The following is a 22,849-nucleotide window of genomic DNA, read 5'->3' on the forward strand; positions in this document are numbered from 1 at the left end:
CATGTTATCATAAATACAAATTATGGCTTAGATTTGACTTAGAAGGTTTGGTCAAAGTCATAGGGCAACTTGTGTCTGGTTAAAGTTTTAGGGCAAGTAGGAATTTTTATTACTTACTTGTATACTCATCTTTCAATTGACTTAATACTTCACACAGCTGTTTACTGTTATCACCCAATTAGGTTGCATAACTCCATATTATCCAAAACACAATTTATGGCCCTTGATCAACTTAAAGAAATTGGTAAATGTTGTTTAACATAGATCTCAAATAATGTTCATTCAATAGCCTTCAATATACTTGAAAAAAAACCCATCACATATATTAGGTTACATAAATCCATATTAACCCTAAATACAAATAATGGCCCTTGATTGACATTTTTTGACTTTTTTTATTGGTTTTGACAGGGACATTTTTATATTTTAAACAAGTTGAAACCTGGTAATTAGAATGACAAATGTCTTTTTATGGGCAGGCCAGTTGGATTAAAAATAGTGGAAACTAAATCTCACAACGAAGGCTCATTTAGTTCTTCTGGCAATAATTGAATACCTGATTTTGTTGCATTGCAGTATTATTTGTTTACTTTTTTAATTTGACTATATTTATTGCTTTTGACAGACACGTATTACATCATTATTGTACACATTTCTTAAACAAAGCGGCATATAGTCAAGCGCTCTGTCCTACAACAGGTTTTGTTGTTGTTTTTACTCTCTTTTTTTGACTTTTTTCTATCCTTTTTGACAGGTACACTGAATTTGAAATGTATTCATTTCTAACACAAAGCAGTGTTAGGCAAGCACGTTTTTCTAGGACAGCTCTTTTTTTTTTCAAAGGCTGTTTAAACATCCACTTTATAGTAGGGCAAATTAGTGTAGCTCTCTATTTATCAGACAGCTCTTGGTATTGTTTACACTATGTGTTCTACTATCATTGTTTAAAAGCTCATGAATGTTACAGAGTGGTCGCTGGAACGATGAGGTGTGTTCCATGGTTCGTCCTGGCTTCATCTGCCGGAAGGCCAAACATGCCGTGTCCGCCACCCAGGCACCTTACTCTGTAGGCTGTCCACAGGTGAGTGATGCTACTGAAGCAATAAGACATTCGATGCTGTCAAACAGGGACTTTGGTTAAAGATTAAAGAATTTAAAATGAAACTTGAAATGGTTTTTTAACAGTTTATGTGTTTTTCAATGAAACATGTTTTTATTATTGTCATAGCCTTGGTGTTGGTGTGGTTGGTGTAAAAACTTCAAGCTTGGTTATTTCTAAAAAAACAATTTATGTTTTCATAAAACTTCAAAACAAAAGTCAACGTAACAGTGACAATATGCATCTGTGTAGCAAGATGCGTCACTATGGCTTTCAAAACCTCATGTCACATGTTGGTGTCAACTGAGATAAGAGGATGGTCATCAGGGTGCTTGTATAAAAGAAATCAATGGAGTAAAATAAATCAATCAATCATTTAATTCTTTCAAGCTTATTCTATAAGACTTGTGATAATAACCCTACACCTTTTCACGACAGGCTGCCAGAGGTTATGGAGTACTTTGTTACCGAATGATCAACTTCGGGGCGCCACTCAACTATAACCAGGCCTCAAACTTTTGTCAAACTCGTTTCAACGGCACATTGGCTACTATTTATGGACGGTTTGTGTTCATCATAGCATGATTCTATTAATATTGACTCCCTTGAGATAGACAGTGCATCTTTCAACCTTATGCCTATGGAACACTGTCAACCGAGGCTTTAACCAAGGATTAAAAGATGCTCTTTCCCCCTCAAGGAAGTCAATGTTTATTTTCAGTTTATAATTATGCCCCCCTTCGAAGAAGAGGGGTATATTGCTTTGCACAGGCATGTTGGTATGTCGGTCGGTCCGTCGGTAGACCAAAGCTTGTCCGAGTGATAACACAACAATTCCTGGATGTATGGTCATCAAACTTGACATGAAGGTTGGGCCTGACCAGTAGATGACCCCTTTTGATTTTAGGGCTCATCGGGTCAAAGTGACCTTGAATGGTAAAATAATTTTAAAGCTTGTCCGAGTGATAACTCAACAATGCCTAGGCTTATGGTCATCAAACTTGATATGGAAGTTGGGCCTGACCATTAGATGACCCCTATTGTTTTTGGGGGTCATCGGGCCAAAGGTCAAGGTCACAGTGACCTTGAATGGCTAAAGGATGTCCGAGTGATAACTCGACAATGCCTGCACCCTTGGCCCTCATTCTTGACTTGGAGGTTGGGCCTGACCAGTAGCTGACCCCTATTGTTTTTGGGGCTCATCGGGTCAAAGACCAAGGTCATAGTGACATTGAATGGTAAAAGGTTGTCCATGTCATTACTCGACAATGCCTACACTCATGGCCCTCAAACTTGACTTGGAGGTTGGGCCTGACCAGTAGATGACCCCTATTGTTTTTGGGGGTCATCGGGCCAAAGGTCAAGGTCACAGTGACCTTGAATGGTAAAAGGTTGTCCGTGTCATTACTCGACAATGCCTGCACCTATGGCCCTCAAACTTGACTTGGAGGTTGGGCCTGACCAGTAGATGGCCTCTTATGATTCACAGTGACCTTGAATGGTAAATGCTTGTCTGTGTGATAACTTGTCAATGCCTGCACCCATGGCCCTCAAACTTAACATTTAGATTTTTGGTGACCAGCTGATGACTACTATGGATTTTGAGGTCATAGAGTCAAAGGTCATGGTCATAACACACTCTATCCTCAAACTTTGAATGGTCATAATCTTAAAACTGCCTCAACGGCATACAATGTTAGCGACAAATCAGCTGTCATTTCGGTCCATGCCCATTTTTATTCAATTGTCCATATAATCCTGACAACATGGCGCTCAGGGGGGGGGGGGGGTGCATAATGTTTGACAAACATCTCTTGTTATTTTATAAATATTGACTTTCTTGAGATAAACAGGCCATCTAGTCAACCCGAGGAATGCTTTTGACCAAGGGAACAGTGTTTTCCGAGGGTTGACACATTGCATTCTGTGAATTCAATATTTATTGTATGATACCGAACCTTCATTTAATTTAACATTGACTATGCAAGTATACAACAAAGCTTTCCAATTAGGAAATTGATTGTACAATATTATTTTTGAGACAAAATTTGGCCTTGAGACTTAGTTGCTAAGCTCCAATGTCCTTATTAAAACTTTGAAAGAAGGATACACTTTATGAATCCATTTTAGGGTGCTGCAGGCATTTATCACCTCCATGCTGAACTATCAGCAGGGAAACTTTTTGATAGGACTGACTGACAAGAAAACACCTGGGACCTTTTACTGGGCAGCAGGAAATCCTGTTGGCTACACAAACTGGGTATCAAGCCACACAGGTGAGATATTGCATGCTGCTTGTTCAGAGAAAAAAGTCTATTCAGCAGTCCCCAGATGTGTAAAACCATGATTTCAAGTAATTGTGCTGCCAACCCCACACACACACCCTAAGTTATATGTGGACTGCTGCTCCCCCTCACACACACACCCTCAGTAACATGTGGACTGCTGCTCCCCCTCACACACACACCCTCAGTAACATGTGGACTGCTACTCCCCCTCACACACACACCCTCAGTAACATGTGGACTGCTGCTCCTCCTCACACACACACCCTCAGTAACATGTGGACTGCTGCTCCCCCTCACACACACACACCCTCAGTAGCATGTGGACTGCTGCTCCCCCTCACACACACACTCTCAGTAACATGTGGACTGCTACTCCCCCTCACACACACACCCTCAGTAACATGTGGACTGCTGCTCCCCCTCACACACACACCCTCAGTAACATGTGGACTGCTGCTCCCCCTCACACACACACCCTCAGTAACATGTGGACTGCTACTCCCCCTCACATATACACCCTCAATAATATGTGGACTGCTGCTGCCCCTCACACACACACCCTCAGTAACATGTGGACTGCTACTGCCCCTCACACACACACCATCAGTAACATGTGAACTGCTACTGCCCCTCACACACACACCCTCAGTAATATGTGGACTGCTACTGCCCCTCACACACACACACACCCTCAGTAACTTGTGGATTGCTACTGCCCCTCTCACACACACCCTCAGTAACATGTAGAATGCTGCTGCCCATCACAAACACACCCTAAGTTATATGTGGAATGTTGCTCCCCCTCACACACACACACCCTCAGTAACATGTGGACTGCTGCTCCCCCTCACACACACACCCTCAGTAATATGTGGACTGCTACTGCCCCTCACACACACACACACACTCAGTTATATGTGGACTGCTACTGCCCCTCACACACACACCCTCAGTAATATGTGGACTGCTACTGCCCCTCACACACACACCCTCAGTAATATGTGGACTGCTACTGCCCCTCACACACACACACTCAGTAATATGTGGACTGCTACTGCCCCCACACACACACGCTCAGTAATATGTGGACTGCTACTGCCCCTCACACACACACGCTCAGTAATATGTGGACTGCTACTGCCCCTCACACACACACACACACTCAGTAATATGTGGACTGCGACTGCCCTCACACACGCACATTCAGTTATATGTGGACTGCTACTACCCCTCACACACACACCCTCAGTAATATGTGGACTGCTACTGCCCCTCACACACACACACTCAGTAATATGTGGACTGCTACTGCCCCTCACACACACACGCTCAGTAATATGTGGACTGCGACTGCCCTCACACACCCTCAATGTTTTGTGGACTGCTGCTGTCCCCCAACACACACCCTCAGTAATATATGTGGAAACAGGAAAATTACGGGCAGTTCTAATGCAGTTCCGTGTAGGCATGACAAGAAGCAGTGTTTAGATAATTTGATCAGTTAAAGTACATTTTATACTTTGTCATTTTATGACTGCACAAATGTAGTTAACACTCATTTAATTTAGTTCCATTGTATAGCTATGAGAGAGTGTCCCTAGTAGCAACATCTTTGATTGAGTGGTGTACATCTGTACCTCTTAACCAACTCACTCGTACAGAAATTAGATAATTTAGTACATAGTACATTTTTTATTTGCAAAAACTTACTAGGTACTTTAATTCACTGGTCCCAGATGTGTGATATTTTTGTTTCTGTAATTTCCAGGAAATGAGCAGAACACATGTGTTGCCATGCAAACATCCGTCCCTGCAGGTCTGTGGAAGACTGTGGATTGTAACCAAGGCAACCGATTTATCTGCCAGTTTTCGAGGACAGGCTTCACCCTGCCACCCACCACCCCTACCCTATTCCCAAATACTCCCTGCCCCACAGGATATACTGCTGATGGTCCGTATTGTCTACATGTGAGTATGCTGTATTAAGTTGCTTGAGGGTTAGTAGCTTGCATTTATATTATAACAGCATTTTGGCCATATAAGAAACCTTCATCAGGATAGAGTTATGCAGGAAAGTCTTTGTGAAAGAGTCTATATGTCTTGTTATTTGAAAAAGCATGCCTGGTTATCTCAGATAAAATGTCATTGTTTTAGCACAGACTCATTGTTAACCAGAAGCAATTACAGGGTATTCCTAAAACATCTTATTTAAGTTATTTCCTGTCATTTTCCTAAGTTAAGTATTTCTCTGCCAAATTTATATAATTTCTTAATAATATCTGAAATCCTTTATTTTCATTTAAGGTTAAAGATTATACATACTTTTATTCAAAAATCACTTCTATTTTTCTTTAAATTTGATTATTAAAGAACATTTTAAGAATTTGACTTAAGTTAAGAAATAACTTAAGATGTTTTATGAATACTGTCCCTAGACTGTAAGCTTTTCTTAAAGGCTTCTTGTCAAGCTGCAGTATTGGATGACGTCTGACAGCGAATCCTGCAATATTAAAATGAAGTAGGATATTCTATAATCTGGCTTCTAAAGGTGCCTAGTGAAATCCTAATCGGCAAATATCTGCTCGCATCAAATACAACCTCTGGTATCAAAATGCAGAAATAAAAATATCATTCTATTGTTCTCTGAAAAAACATCAAAGTAAATATTCCACTTGTGGCACAGAAAAGTCTATGAAGTACCAAGCCAGCAATCCCATATCTGATAGATATCAAACTAATATATTCCATATATCGGATAGATATCCTAAACGATATTTATCCAATATTGCTTTGCCTATCTGAAACAAGTCAGACCGATGTCTTGTCGTCAATATATTGGGCAAATATTGGGCCTATGTAACATTAGTTATCTGTCCATCATTGGTTCATCATCGTTTCACCATTCTTTCAGACAGCAATCTTGTGGCTTGACATAAACCCTACATTTAGATCAGTTTTTTCTATTAAGTAATGTAAAATACTGTGTAATTTTAAGCACAAAGTCTGCATTGTAGCTTCGGAAAAGTTGTCAAGCTGACATAAATTTCTTACATCACAATTTAATGACAAGATGTTCATATTCATGATATTTCAGGCCATTACTGCTTTAAATGCCCGAAGGACGTGGATGAGTGCTCGATCTTACTGTCAGGCACTTGGTGGAGATCTGCCCAGTTTCCATAGCAACTACAATGATTCAATCCTGACCACAATGCTAGCGTAAGTCTGAACTAAGCTAGCTTATTTTATTTAAGTATTCTACAAGCATTAAGAGCCTGCCTACGTTGAACAATAAATGAACATATTTATAGAGGCTTTAAAGCATTTAAAACTTATTTAAAAAATATAATCAAGTTTGCCTTTAATTTAAAGTATTACATGATCAATAGGTAAAAATAAGTTTTTTTTTGTTAAAAACAATTCCTGATGTGATATTCATGTATGAAATGGGTGTCCACAGGAAGTACAAGGGTATGTCATTCTGGATTGGGCTCAATGACCGAGACACAGAAGCTGGTTATGTATGGAGTGACGGGACGGGCGTCGACTATACAAACTGGAACTCCAATGAGCCCAATGATTTTAAGGTATGGTTATACATGTAATCTTTATCAAACTTAGTTACACTGTTCATACGCATAACATAACACATCTTTCTAACTGACTGCTTTTGTACACAGTTATATTAAGTGCACATGTGTAAGATAGATGTGCAATTGTTTTAAATATCCATGTAAATATATTCATGATGTTGTATGTAACATTTCAGGGCCAGGAGGATTGCGTCCTGTATCAGACATTATCCAATAAATGGAACGACAACACATGCTACCTGGCACAGGCCTATATCTGCGCACTACCTAGGGGTGAGGGAACTCCTTTGTTTACAAAATGAAGGAATATGCCCAATTTTCCAAAGTTAAAATGTGTCAGTTAAAGGATGCTTATCAATAAAAAATAAATTGCATTTCAGTTGTTTTGTAAGGTCTAACCCACAATGTAAGAGTTTGAGTAGTCTAGTGGTAATGGTGTTCCCTTCTCACCAAGTCAAATGTTCTCTGGCCTAGGTCATGGGTTACAAACCCCATTAGGGGAATGTTCTCTGGCCTAGGTCACGAGTTACAAAGCCCATTAGGGGAATGTTCTCTGATCTAGGTCATGGATTGCAACCCAATTAGGGGAATGTTCTCTGATCTAGGTCATGGATTGCAACCCAATTAGGGGAATGTTCTCTGATCTAGGTCATGGATTGCAACCCAATTAGGGGAATGTTCTCTGGCCTAGGTCATGGGTTACAAACCCCATAAGGGGAATGTTCTCTGATCTAGGTCATGAATTGCAACCCCATGAGGGGAATGTTCTCTGATCTGGGTCATGGATTGCAACCCAATTAGGGGAATGTTCTCTGATCTAGGTCATGGATTGCAACCCAATTAGGGGAATGTTCTCTGGCCTAGGTCATGGGTTACAAACCCCATAAGGGGAATGTTCTCTGATCTAGGTCATGAATTGCAACCCCATGAGGGGAATGTTCTCTGATCTGGGTCATGGATTGCAACCCCATGAGGGGAATGTTCTCTGATCTAGGTCATGGATTGCAACCCCATGAGGGGAATGTTCTCTGATCTAGGTCATTGATTGCAACCCAATTAGGGGAATGTTCTCTGGCCTAGGTCATGGGTTACAAACCCCATTAGGGGAATGTTCTCTGATCTAGGTCATGGATTGCAACCCCATGAGGGGAATGTTCTCTGATCTGGGTCATGGATTGCAACCCCATGAGGGAAATGTTCTCTGATCTAGGTCATGGATTGCAACCCCATGAGGGGAATGTTCTCTGATCTAGGTCATGGATTGCAACCCCATTAGGGGAAAGTTCTCTGATCTAGGTCATGGATTGCAACCCAATGAGGGGAATGTTCTCTGATCTAAGTCATGGATTGCAACCCCATGAGGGGAATGTTCTCTGATCTAGGTCATTGATTGCAACCCCATTAGGGGAATGTTCTCTGATCTAGGTCATGGATTGCAACCCCATGAGGGGAATGTTCTCTGATCTAGGTCATGGATTGCAACCCCATGAGTGGAATGTTCTCTGATCTAGGTCATGGATTGCAACCCCATTAGTGGAATGTTCTCTGATCTAGGTCATGGATTGCAACCCCATGAGGGGAATGTTCTCTGATCTAGGTCATGGATTGCAACCCAATTAGGGGAATGTTCTCTGATCTAGGTCATGGATTGCAACCCCATGAGGGGAATGTTCTCTGATCTAGGTCATGGATTGCAACCCAATTAGGGGAATGTTCTCTGATCTAGGTCATGGATTGCAACCCCATTAGGGGAATGTTCTCTGATCTAGGTCATGGATTGCAACCCCATTAGGGGAATGTTCTCTGATCTAGGTCATGGATTGCAACCCAATGAGGGGAATGTTCTCTGATCTAGGTCATGGATTGCAACCCCATTAGTGGAATGTTCTCTGATCTAGGTCATGGATTGCAACCCCATTAGGGGAATGTTCTCTGATCTAGGTCCTGGATTGCAACCCAATGAGGGGAATGTTCTCTGATCTAGGTCATGGATTGCAACCCCATGAGGGGAATGTTCTCTGACCCTAAACATGGGTTGATGCCCCATCAGAGAGATGTTCTCTGGCCTAGATTATTGGTTGGTGCATCATCGCAGGATTATTCTCTTACACATCAAAAAGGACACCTGTATGTTTACTACTGGGAAAACAGAGTCAACAGTCAGACTCAAATCAGCTCACACCTGTCTTAATAATTAACCTAAATTTATTTAGTAAAAACAGACTTAAATCAAAGCCAAACTAACTTTATGTGATAGTAGCAATAGTAACAAGTATTATTGTGGTAATATATTGTTACATAGATTATGATATGACTTGTGTATTTTAGGAACCACGCTGAGCAGAGTCACAATACCTCCAAAGTTCCAGCACTGTAAGTATGGTTTGCTAGAACGCTACCTTTCAAAAACAATTGGTGCAAATAAAACTTCTTGAATTTATCAAAAATGATCACATTGTTCATACTGCATCAATGTAGGAGGGCATGCAGCAATATTCCATGAAGGTCACTACCACTTCTAAGATAATTTGTTTGCTTGCCCTCATATGGTTTTGAGACATTTACATTTGTAATCATATTTGAATAGTTATTCATCATGAATAAAAATGAGTTTAATTTTCATCAATTGATTATTTATTATTAAAGGGTTATCAACAGTGTATGTTCGTATAAAACAAAAGCCAATTACTGTAGCATTGATTATCTTTGGAATGGGTAAAATGATGTTGCGCTAATCCAATCAGAGTGTAGTACTGATATAAACAATGACATCATAACCCCTTTTGGGTTATACATAATGAACATCTAGGATTGCACACATAAGGGCACAGATTGGAAACAGAATCGAAATAGCTGCAATATCAGGCAAGAAAAGGCAGAACACATTTATAATTTCGTAAATCTAAAAGCCTGACTTTTATTCAGCATCCCTATGTGGTAGTGACCCAAGCTGGCTGTACTACAACAACAGCTGTTACATGGTGAGCCCAAGATCGGGTGACAACTCTTCTGTTAACTGGTATGATGCCCAGGCCTACTGTAACGCTGCGCAGTCCAATCTAGCCTCCATTCACGACCTCAACGAGAACAACTTCCTTACAAGTATCGTAAGTAAGAAGTGGAATTTAGCCTTTCTTCCATACATAAAGCCTCTAACTCCTCTTTCTATAGCCTTTATAGAGACATGGCCTTTAACATTTTTAATGCCTGTGGGCTTAAGTGCATTTGTAGTTAGAGCAGTGTCCTTCTTAGAAGATTATAAGTATCTTCCATGGCCGAGAGTGTAAGATAGGTTCATTCCGACCCGAGCGTAGGGTGTTTTGCGGGCACGAGGTTTACCAAGTTTCCGCAAAACACCCTGCGCGAGAGTCGGGATGAACCTATCTTACACGAGCGGCTATGGTAGATGCTTTTTCTCCCACCTCAGTTAAAGAAAATTAAGTAAAAATGTATTTTTTTGCTGGAATTCTTTTGTGCTTAGTGAAAATAATTGCGTACGGATATGCGATCATTCGTGGTTGTCATGGATATTCGCGCAGTGATTCAGAGTATGTAAATGGTCTGATCGGTCTTAAAATAGTTCTAAGAAGAGTGAAGCATTATTTCTTAAAAGGTGCGTGAAAATTGTTTTCTGGTGACATTTAAAGCGAGAAATAATTAACTATTGTTCTAAATATTGCCACAAGACAAGGTTTCCATGATGCGCTACAGACGACAGTCTTCAACAAGGGAGGTAATTACAATGTGGCGACCATTAAAAAGAAGTTCCATACGGGCATTTTATCTTCACCCGTGGGCAAGATAAGAATTTCTAGCATGGTTAAATTAATGGATCTACTTATCTGAGGTGGGAGAAACGATTTTCCTTAATTTTTAAAAAAATATACAAAACGTACACTCCAAGCTTAGCAGTCACTTACAAGCACTTTACATCTATTGAAATATTTAAATAATAATTCTAAACTGTAATTCCATTCACAGGTTGGAAATACAGCAAAGAATGAGTACTGGTTGGGATTGAATGCCCTGGACAATAATGGATTCAAGTGAGTCTACAGTAATTGCCAATTAACAACCAAATTTGGTTTTAAAGGAATTTTTAGCTCAATTGTATTTCAAAGAAATATTTAATGTATTGTCATAGCCTTCTGGCAATGTAGTCGGAGTGCAAGACCTTTACCTTGGCCATGACTCAAAACCAGCCGAGATATTCAAATGGGACTTGGTCAACACATTGCCATAGACAATATGCACATGTTTATCAAGGCTGGTAACTTTGACTTGATAATTGCTGGATTATGCCCCTTTTTTGAGCATTGGTGTTTGATCCCCAGTGCTCGTGTGACATGTTTTGAGTCAGGTTAAGCACTATACCAATCCATGAAGCAGACAATTATCAACTAGGGCATATAAAGTATTTATTTAGAATAAGAATGAAAGAAAAAACTTAATGTCCTTTTGAAAATTTGTGATAATTTCCCCCCCAAAAAAGTTTTATAGAAAAGAAGCAATTTTAACACTATATGCAATCTTCGCTATAAGATAAGCTATATGATCACATTTTCTGAACAATTTGAGTACTTCGCAGTGTATTTGCTTGATGGAATATGTTTTTATTAAAACCTTTCAATGTGTAAAGCGTAGGTGTGTAATGTTGGTAGTCAGAGTGAGTTTCTCCTGGGCTCTGGTTTCAACAGCAGCTAATATAACCACAATCACATGACACATCGCGCCAGCAAGCATGATAAACATAATATTGTGATGACTTGTTGCATCGTCATAAAAAATATATAATTGAATAATTTAAACAAAGTATTTTGAACTTGTAGATGGATAGATGGAATGCCACTGGGCTTCATCAACTGGAATCCCGGCCAGCCCGATAACTATATGGGTGGTGAGAAGTGTGTCGTCCTCCGCAAGTATAACTGTAAGTAGCGAATATATAGGATTCAATTAAAAGTTATGAGGTCTTGAAGAATTTGAAAATGGTTTGAAAATTTAAACAGATAAGGATTGTATTTCATCTTTAAGATGTTTGTGTTAATGTATTATAAAAATCAAAACAAAGAACTTCATGATGAGCACTTGCCTTTACTGTCTTATTAATATGTCAATTATCTAAGCAGGTAAATCTTGTCACATCAATGTGACATTAGGCATTTCTGTAATTTTTGTTAACAACTATATTTAACAGAGATGACTATCAGGTGTGCAAGATAAGCTCATCTTGCCCTCTTGTCATGTATTGGTAAGAATATTTTGTTTGATAAAAATTGACTTGTATATGTTAATGATTTTTTTAAGCATTCTGGAATGATCAACATTGTGACTCGCCAGACCAAGGGTTTGTGTGCAAGAAGCCAGCACAGGGGGTGGCCAAGGTTGTGGTGCCTTCTCCCTTCCCCCCTGGTGGATGTCCCCATGCCTTTGTTCGCGTACCAGGAGGACGTGAGCTTTTTTTTCTGCAATTCATTTTCTTACAGTGTATTTTATCAGCAATTGTTATTTACATTGTGAGAAAAACACATTTTGAAAGGCGAAAGTGGTCTATTGGTATTTGTGTCCGCCTCTCAAACAAGAGGTTGAGGGTTGGAATTGCACTAGGGGAACATTTTCTTTGCCTTTTTAAATGGAATGCAGTACTGATTTCTAGCAAATAAACAGGTGTCTTACGGACAGCTCTTGTTACGGTTTTCTTCAAAGCTTTTAATTATATAAGATAATAAATAAATACCAACTTATTGCCCACAACTGTCCTTGCAATCAAGGTAAATAGATAAGTATAAGACAAATAATACCATAGTAACAGGTTTTAAAATGTCAAGCAATTGATACCTCTGTCTGCCTGTACATTCATTTTCATTGTTTTGAAGCAGAACTACACATAGAAACACAATTTACCAGCTTGTTGTGATAAAATGTTACCAAAGTTTGATTTTATTTTAGTTTAGCTCCTCCTACTGAAAGAACTTGGCAGTATTTTAAAACATTGATTTGAAAGATATTTGCATGCTACTAGAGTTTATCCTTACCTTGAATTTTCAAGGCATTTTAGAAGGGTTACATTGTTGAATTGAATATTAAATATTTAATTAATATTATTTTAGTATCCTTTGCAGCTCTACTCCTTTCTTCAGGTAACAAATGTTTCCTGATTGGAGGCAAGCAACCTACAGACCGGCTCAACTTCACCGCAGCTGTCAACTTCTGCCGCCATTTTGGTCCTGGATATGACATTGTGTCTGTTGAAGACAAGTTTGAACAACGTGGGTGTTATTCTAAGGTTTATCATTCATTTGATATATATTTTGGCTTGACAATTCAAAGAATAAGGGTGCTATTCCTCTCACCCTGGCATAGCCGTCACCTATGGTGTAAGCATCACACATTGGTTTAAGTGACACTCTTATTCAAAACCAATACATACACATGCATAACAAACATAATTTTTAGTGATATACCTGTAACTATTTACTAAAGAATACATTAAATTAATTTTATGGTAAATATTAATTACTGATAACAAGATTGTAACCATATATTGAATACCTGAATCACAAAAATATTGAATGATTGGTGAGTGCTAAAAGATTTACAGTGATCTACTATCGTCCCATTAGGTAGAAATACCGTGTTTTCTGCACCTTTCTTTTAAACTAACTTCAGTATCTTTCATGAGAACCATTGTTTTCAGCATTTATTCATCCTTTTTTGTAATTTAAAATGATTGTATTAATTATGATAACTCTTATTTGGGAGTAAGAGTGCATCTTTAAAGATTTGCTTTTTTTGGATTAATTCTTCATAAAAAACTTTCAAGCCATATAACCAACTAAACAACTCTACCTTTCATTATGTCAATGTTTTAGAAATTCAGGTTAAATTTTGCATGCAAATTTTGTCCAAATTGCACCAACCACACAATGTGTTTGATTTAAACTTCAAACAAAGCTTCACAGTCAAAAGACTAATTGAAATAAACATTACTGAGGTTGGGTAATATTGTCTCATTTGTTTATGCTTAAAACAAACTTCTGATAAACTAGTTCTGTTAAATTCTTTATTTCCTCTGCAGAGTTCATAATCACCATGACGAATGGGTGGCGCAACAGTTTCTGGATTGGACTTTCCGACCGTGTACACAACAATCAGTTCTTCTGGCAAGATAACACGCCACTCGTGTACACAAACTGGGACAGGGGTGAACCAACCAGCGCACAGAAAAATGCCCAAAACAAAGAGATTGTGAGTATTAAAGCTGCACTATCACAGATTGTACGTTTTGACAACTTTTTTTATTTTGTGTCTTTGAACGAACCAATTTATGCAAAAATGCATGTAAACCAGTGGTATAAGACTCCTTACAAAAATCAGATCACAGATTTTCATATTTAAGTTCAGAAATTGATGTTTTATGCATTTTTCTTAAACTGTTAGTGAGGCGTTTACCCATAAAACATAAATTTTTAATGAAAATATAAAATCTGCAATCTGATCTTTGGTCAGCAATCTTTTATCACTGGTTTGCAGATATTTACACAAAAATTGACTTGTTCCAAGACAAAAAATTAAAAAAAGTTGTCAAAACGGTCAATCTGTGAGAGTGCTGGTTTAAATGTTGACAGCCTGTTTTCAATACTCTAGCGTAACGGTTATCTGATGTACCAAATAGCTTGGTAATTCTTTCAGACAAAGGGCAATAATGCTTTAGATATACCATATGATTTTGGTATCATTTGGAATTGTATTGCTTGCTGATTACTCAAAAAAAATATGTATATAATGTATGACAAAACAAATACACTAATGATCAAGTGAAATTACCACTTTTTTGCTATTTGTATAGGTTGCAATGTTTGTACAGCATTTTTTTTCCAAATTCTTTCTCTACAAATTAAAACCCTTTCAAATGTTACCAAAATTATAATATATGGTCACAAAATTCACTTTATAGTACGCATACTTGCCTTAAGATCTATGTATATTTTCTTATCAATCATTGCTTTGATTTTACCTATATCGATCATTAAATTAATAATCAAACATATGTTTTTTATGTCAGCAAAGCTGTGTGGTTATGCGGATGTACCGTAAAGGGTTTGAGGGGCGCTGGGCAGACACCGACTGTTCACAGTCGCAGGGATATGTTTGCCAGACGAGACAGGGTGGGTACTACAGGGATGATAAAATTCCGGATTAATCCGGAATTCCGGATTTAAGGCCTCACGGATCGATTTTGAGATTAATGTAAATCCGTTGAGTTTTTTTCTAGGGGGGGGGGGGCGGGGAACAGGGAGCGATTCGAGCTCAGTTCGAACAATATGGGTACGAAAGGCGAGTTTTCCGGAAGTGTAAATCCGGAAATTAACGAACCTAATTACGTCTTGGCAATCGAGCTATATGATTGGTTAAGATAGCATCCGGTGATTACGGAAATTACCGATGGGACTAGAAGACAGTATCCGGATGGTCGTATCCGGATATGACAGACGACGAAGACGAATAAACGGGTATTGGAAAAGTGAAAAAAAAACGACCACCACCAACTTCTAAAAACATCGATTCGTCGATTTTAAGCGTATATTTGCCATTTATTTTTAAGAAAAAAAAACGAAACGTTTCTTTTTGAGTTAATAAAAATTGATCAAACTGAGAATGAATTTTGCGCATGTAGCATTATTTCGGACATCCCGATTCGGATTGTGTCATAATAATTGATTTTTATTTTTCAAATTTTATTTGGCCGATTGAAGTTTACGCTGTAAGCCGTTTTTTTTATTATTCTCATAATGTTTGAAGCATTGTTGACCGTAATGGGAGGTTCAAATGAAAATTGGTTTGGTTCAAATTAAAAAAAAAATGAATAAATATTTTGTAGTAGTAATATATATTACGTAGAGGCAGTCATTTTAATATCTATTTGAGACAGTTCAACAAAACTTCTTGAGGACCCAGTTTGAGTGAGATTTAAATCCTTTTGTTGTAATTTGTATTTCCAGGTATGTTTACCTGTATGGTTACAAAAGTCAGGGATGAACAGACACCTCAGCCAGTGCATACTTGGATTTATGGCTGAACATGCACCACAGTAGTGTGTGTTACTTAAGACACTTGCCAAAGATACAAAAGCTCTCAGCGAATTAAAATTCAAAGGTGTACAGCATCATACAAGATGACTTACGGAGTGGCTAGCCATTTCAATGATGAACATGTGGAGGAGTAAATGGATCTCGGTTTTGTTTCAACTAAGACAAGTCAACAAACACTGAGAAAACTGTTGCAGCTATTGTTCTGGCATAGAATAAGAAATAGTGTTGAGACATTTGGCCTCCTTAAAAATCACAACTTGAACTGCTGTGGGACAATCTAGTTTGTGTGCTATTGGACTCATGTAACACCATGAGGGGAAAAAATCTGGCTTGGGGACCAGAATACGTCAAAGTCCACCATGTCTACAACGGCTAAGCTGCCAAAGCATTTAAGTCCCGTTTGGATATACTTGTAATAAGATATATCATAATTCATAACATTATATTCTCATCAAATGTGCAGAAAATGGACTAAATACTCTTATGATACATAAAAATTGAATAAATAACACTTACAATAAACATTTGCAAGCATGTTAATTGATATGTTGTTCATTATTATAAATCAAACATCCCACAGTGTAGACTGTTCATACACAGGCATTTGATCATAGCCAGTTGAGTTTTATGGGAAGCGGACAACTGAACCAAAATGTCAGGTACATGTCTAATGCCTGTGACTTCAGGTAAAAAAAGAGTAAATTTAACTTTGTTTAAAGACAACTGTGTTAAACTTCACTGCTAAGGTTCTGATTGTGGATGTCTCCTGTTGAACATAATTTTATCTACCAAACCGAAAGATGTACTCCTTGAACACTATTCTAAGGCAAAAAAGGGTATTAGAATCCCTGAAATACGGAAAGCTTAGGGGGGCTTCGCCCCCCATTTCCCCCACCAGGGCTTTGCCCTGGACCCGTCGGGGGCCTTGAGCGGCCCCCTGAACCCCACGCAGACATTTTCAGGATTGGCAACTTGGCTCTGTTATCATCCCTGGTACTATCAAACATGCCATTTTTTCTGGAGACCATTCAGGGGGATTTGTTCAGAAAGGCTGAAAATTCAGGGGGATTTTGGAAGTATTCAGGTGGATTTTTAGCAGGTCTCAGTGGGTGAGATTTCACAGTATTTTTAGACGCAAGTACAAAAAATGTATTCACATATATTTTGCTATGAAAACCTCTAACTTTTTCATGATACAGAAATTTTTTCATGTCATGATTTATCATATTCTTATGATTCACTGTCATGTCATACTGTATTGCACAAAATATGTCATTGAAAAAAAATATGTTTTCAAGAAAATTAAACTAAATTAACCTTCCTCCAAATTCTTTTTAAAAATTCTGCTTAATACTATCAGCTAGGATGACATTCAGACAATAAGAGAATGGAATAAATATTATTTATTTCTTCCTATTCAAAAATAGTAATATTTCTTTGCCTTTGATCATTACTACAAAATAATTGATCACTTGTTGTAAAAGTCTCCTATAAGCATTTATCAAAAAGTATGGGGGTTTTGTTTGTTTTTTTGGGGGGGGGGGATTTTTTATCTCCTGCTGGGAGGACTCTGACTGTTCTCAGCAAATGGGATATTTTGTAAGACACACCAGGGTATGAAAATAGTTTACTGTCCATATTGATTTTTATGACTGAAAAAATTATTCTGTATCATTCAGACTATATATTTTATTAGCTCTATAAAGCTGTCGTCACTAAACAATTTCTTGTGAACACAATAATATCTTCAGTTTTTATTGAATTAAATGTTTTTATTGAATTAAATCAGTGTTGGCAAGTGCATTTTACAGTCTAAGAGAGACAACCAGTACTTAAAGAGTTCAGTTTTTTTGTTTTGTTTTACTCTCCCTTTGCCTTTGATATTATATTAAAGGATATTTACTTGACGATGAATGCAGAAGTTACTTATTGATTAATCACGGTTTGTTTTGAAATCTAGCCAAATCTGCTCATGAAAACAATAGAGCCTCCGTTTCTTATTCGATCTTTACTAACCTATTGGACAGTAGTTAAATATAATTGACACCTCAAGTTGGCAATATAGCGTTTGATGATTAAAAATTGATCATCGCTTACTGGAAGAATTATCTATCATGAATATCCATAAAAAATTTAAGCCTTGAGGTGCCAAATATGACATTATATACCTTTTGGTGCCTTACATGACTTTTTATCCTTTGGCACCAAATGTGACATCTTAAACCTTTAGACACAAATGACATTTAAACCCTTTTAGTTCCAAATATGTTATCCAAACCCTTTTGGTGCTAAAAAAGACATGTTAACCATTTTGGTGCCAAATATCACATGTTCACTCCTTTTGGTGGCTAAATAAGACATTTTAACTCCTTCGGTGCCCAATAAGACATGCTAACTCTTTTGGTGCCAAATATTTTATTTAAACATGGAAGATCAATAAGGGCACATATCAGTTTTCATTATTTAACTGATGAATAGGCAAACCTACTTCTTTCCAACAAGCAATAATGGTTTTTGTTTGATGTTCAAACTCTAATGAAAGGATGGTGCATTATTTGTAATTGGCATAACTTTTTAAAGCTGTTCACAATTTTAAAGTGAATCATTGAATAGTAAGTTGATATAGCTATTGATTAAATGCTAATCTGTTTGACTGACAATCACTACACGTATATCTACATCATGGTTTCAGTTCCATCCCTTGCCATCGTCACACCGGCCAGTCAGTGCACACGTGCGGGATATGTCCAGTACAGGAAGAGCTGCTATAGACCCAGTATACCCAGCGATGGTGAGTTCTTTATCAATTTTCATTCTACACAAAATTGGGATTTTTTAGAGTTTTATAAATCATCAATGAAGTTGTAGTTTGGTACAAAATTGGTAAAGCTCTTACAGAATATGATACGGTATTTTGCCATAGTTTTTCTTTATCCATACAGTAAAATATTCTTTTAATGCCCCCAAAGGAATGCAAATAGTAGTTTGTCCCTCTCTCTACCCATCTTAGTAACTGTCTGTTGCTATCGTGTCTTATCTGGAACTTCCTCAATTTTATTCAAATTTCTATTTAAGTTCACAGAAATGTACAGCACCATTTAAAGGGATTGTACCCCAGATTGGCACAAAAAAAAAGAAGTTTTTTTTCTGTAACAAATCTCAGGACAATTATTTAATAGAATGTGTTACGCTTTGATATCATAATTGTAAAAAAAGGACCAAAATGTAAAAAAAATATTGTGTCGGAGACCGGATTCGAACCTGTGTCACCAAAATTGCAATTCAGCATCGTATCCACTTATATACGATGGCTTACTCTAATCAGATGACATAATTAAGCTATACACCTAACTCTGTAATACCACGTGATAACACCGTCTAGCCAATCACGCATAAGGAATTAATTCTACTAGGCAGACATACCCAGTAATCTTTTTTAATGGAAAAATACAAAATAACTGATAAACTTAAATAAATTGTAAACTATGTGGTACTTCAGTTAGTAAGTTTCAATGCATTGGACACATTAAATACCAAATTTATGACAGCTTTCGGCAATTTTCTTTTTTTCTTGTAAACTGATCATCTGGTGCACAGTTGCTTTAAAGGTGTGTGAAGCATTTATTCTACTCTTGCCTCAAAGATCAAGCTCACACTTAGAGGGCCATTTTTAAAAGTTATTTGAAAGATTTTAGACAACTACAAACTTATTAGTCAATTTTACATTACAAGTTATACCATAATATTTACATGCTCTGATTTATCAGTTTCATACAAATCTCAATGGCTACAGTCAAGGCCACTGAAAGAAGGATAACCTTGACCTTTAAAAAGAAAAGTTTTCTTTTAGTTGTATATAACTGTTTTCTTTCATAAAGCACGCACATGGTCAGATGCCCAGTCTATTTGCCAAAATGAAGGGGGGAATCTCGTCTGCATCCAGAGTGTATTCGAGTCTGCTTTTGTACACAGCCTCATCAGTCAAAACTACTCCTACTGGATTGGTCTCTCTGATACCAAGGTAAAGTAAGAAATTTGATCAACAGAGCTCTGAGCGCAATAAGAAAACAAAACAAAGGCTCTCTGAGACCAAGGTACAATTGGAAAACAAAACAAAGGCTCTCTGAGACCAAGGTACAATTGGAAAACAAAACAAAGGCTCTCTGAGACCAACGTAAAGAAGGGGAAAAAAACAGAGGATCTCAAATATCAATGTACAGTAGGGAAACCAAACAAAGGCACTCGGACTGATAGCAAGGTACATAAAAAACAATACCAAGGTACAGTAGGGAAAGAAATAAAGGCTTCCTGATACCAAGGTACATAAAAAGGCCCTCTGATACCAAGGTATAGTAGAAATACAAAAAAGGGCTCTTTGATACCAACATACAGTAGTGAAACAATGAAAAAGGCTGTCTGATACCAAGGTACAGTAGGGAAACAAAAGAAAGGCTCTCTGGTTCCAAGGTACATAAACAAGCCCTCTGATACCAAGGTATGTAGAAATACAAAACAAAGGCTCTCTGATACAGTAGGAAAACAAAACAAAGGCTCTCTGATACTAACATACAGTAGGGAAAGAAAACAAAGGCTCTCTGATACCAAGGTACAGTTGGGAAACAAAACAAAGGCTCTCTGATACCAAGGTACAGTTGGGAAACAAAACAAAGGACGTCTGATACCAAGGTTAAGTAGGGAAATAAAACAAGAAACAGTATTTAAGTGATTACCCTTATCGGATTTGGCTTTCTGATACCAACAGCATATTTTCTTTACTAATGTTTCAGTTATAACAAATTAACCATGTCAATTGTTTCATCTTTTTAAATGCATAAAATTGTCATTTATCGTTATCTTTCATTTCCTTTTCATTTAATGTCTATTAATGCAGTTGTACAGTATATGTAGAAAAAAGCATGCACAACTGAAATGGCTTACTTTTTCATGATGAAATGCCATTCAGAATCATAACTGTGATGGGAGTGTCGCTAGTCCTGGTTTAATGTGTATTACACTCTTATAGATTAAGGGTCTGTATGGCTGGGCAGATGGTTGGCCAGTGGGGTATACCAACTGGGGATGGAAGGAGCCCTCATATAATCAGCAAGGCACCGGGTGTGTTGTTGCCAACACTAATGGCAAGTGGAATGATACAAGCTGTACACGTCTCATGCGATACGTCTGTGAAATATCCTCTGGTACGTATCTTTCAACATTCTACTGGTAAGGCTGGTCTGGTATAGTGAGAAATAATGAGATGAGAAAATTGTAAACTAAATGATCAATGATGATAAAGTAGTTTTTAAAAAAACACATGCACGTCTCTCAAACTAAAATGTATATCCCTTAACAAGAACTTAGGCAGGGGAACACTTTTTGGGAATGATAAATCATACAAGATTGTGGAACATGGCCGATAAACATAATTTCTTTAAATGGATATGTCTAAATCTCAGTGCTGCGTGGTATTTAGTAAACATCTTAAGTCAATTTGTTACTTAAGTCATTTCCTTAAGTTAAGTATTTCACTTATCATATGATTTTATGGCTTCATAATATCTTCAATACTTTATTTTCATTGATATAACTAAAAATACATACTTTTATGTAAAAAAATACTCTTCTTTTAATTTGACATTGAACATTTAAAGAAACTCACTTTAGTTGAAATACATGACTTATTTAATACTATTTTATGAATACTGCCCTATGGATCTGTTTTTGCTCTTTACAAAGATCAAATTTAAGCAGTCTAATTAATTTTGTGATTGTGTTGCAGAAATACTATATATATATATCCATATATGGCATAAAGCTCCAATGTTTTCAGCTTTTAAATCTAATGAAGGTACAAAATCAAACATGAAATTGCATTTATTAAAGAAAAATTATACCTCAGTTACACCCTCTAGAAAAGTCTCATTATACCTCTGCAAGCAAAGTTTGAAGGGGGTATATTAAAGTTACAATCGGGTTGATCAATCGGTCCGTTTGTCTATTGTAAAATGCTTGTGGAGCATACTTCTAAAACATTTTAAACAATTTTTCTGAAACTTGGCACAGATGATTATCGTGAAGTGTACAAGTACCTTACATGTTTTTCAATAGAGGTCAATTTGTTCAAGTGTTTCGCCAATTAACTGAAATTTAAGTACATATCCATGTGGGGTTAAGTGGCGCAAACCTCTTTCACAGCTTTAGGTACATGGTACGTATGCAACCATGAAGAATTCTTGCACCTGAGATTTACATTTTTAGCAGCCAAGTCATAGAGCTATATTCCATTTACTTTTAGCTATATACTTAGGCTTATATGGGAGTTTTTGGTCAGCAAACTACATTCAAAATAGTTGGAAGGGTTTTTCTAATACTTAATACGCATTATTATCTGATATCATGCTGTTAAATACATGAAATCACCTCACTTTTCTTCAGTCACAACTTTTTCATCTGTAGTAAAGTTCTCTTGAACTTAAATTTAACACTTAAGCCAGTTATACTGTTCAACTTGGCAAGCATAAGATAATTTTAAAATAAATCAGTCAAATTCCTTGAATTTTAGCTTGTCCAGGCTGTAACTTGGCCTTGCATATGGGGATTTTAGATTAAATTAGCACACACGTTCACCTTAAGAAGCTGGAGCTTCACATGCAAGACCCATGTCTGTAGGTCAAAGATCAAGGACAAAATTAAAGGCATTTGTTGAGGCCATTGCATTTTGGCTTGTCCTCACTGATTTTTTCTGTGTATAGTTTTTTTTAAATTACTTAAAGCAAT

General features: G+C 37.4%; 1 protein-coding gene across 1 annotated transcript in view; it reads left to right on the plus strand.

The window, feature by feature from the left end:
* Positions 1-22,849, plus strand: part of LOC128235316 (macrophage mannose receptor 1-like) — a 60,370-nt gene that overhangs the window by 32,051 nt on the left and 5,470 nt on the right. Inside the window, exons 22-39 of the mRNA XM_052950131.1 lie at positions 968-1,081; positions 1,538-1,662; positions 3,230-3,375; positions 5,156-5,355; positions 6,482-6,606; positions 6,848-6,974; positions 7,157-7,253; positions 9,309-9,353; positions 9,906-10,087; positions 10,962-11,026; positions 11,810-11,910; positions 12,288-12,431; positions 13,121-13,249; positions 14,059-14,228; positions 15,046-15,148; positions 18,765-18,863; positions 19,951-20,093; positions 21,096-21,270. Coding sequence (XP_052806091.1) covers positions 968-1,081; positions 1,538-1,662; positions 3,230-3,375; positions 5,156-5,355; positions 6,482-6,606; positions 6,848-6,974; positions 7,157-7,253; positions 9,309-9,353; positions 9,906-10,087; positions 10,962-11,026; positions 11,810-11,910; positions 12,288-12,431; positions 13,121-13,249; positions 14,059-14,228; positions 15,046-15,148; positions 18,765-18,863; positions 19,951-20,093; positions 21,096-21,270 — 2,290 coding nt within the window. The remainder of the gene's footprint in view (positions 1-967; positions 1,082-1,537; positions 1,663-3,229; positions 3,376-5,155; positions 5,356-6,481; positions 6,607-6,847; positions 6,975-7,156; positions 7,254-9,308; positions 9,354-9,905; positions 10,088-10,961; positions 11,027-11,809; positions 11,911-12,287; positions 12,432-13,120; positions 13,250-14,058; positions 14,229-15,045; positions 15,149-18,764; positions 18,864-19,950; positions 20,094-21,095; positions 21,271-22,849) is intronic.

Source organism: Mya arenaria, chromosome 5 (assembly GCF_026914265.1).
Source record: "Mya arenaria isolate MELC-2E11 chromosome 5, ASM2691426v1".
Taxonomy (NCBI): Eukaryota; Metazoa; Mollusca; class Bivalvia; order Myida; family Myidae; genus Mya; species Mya arenaria.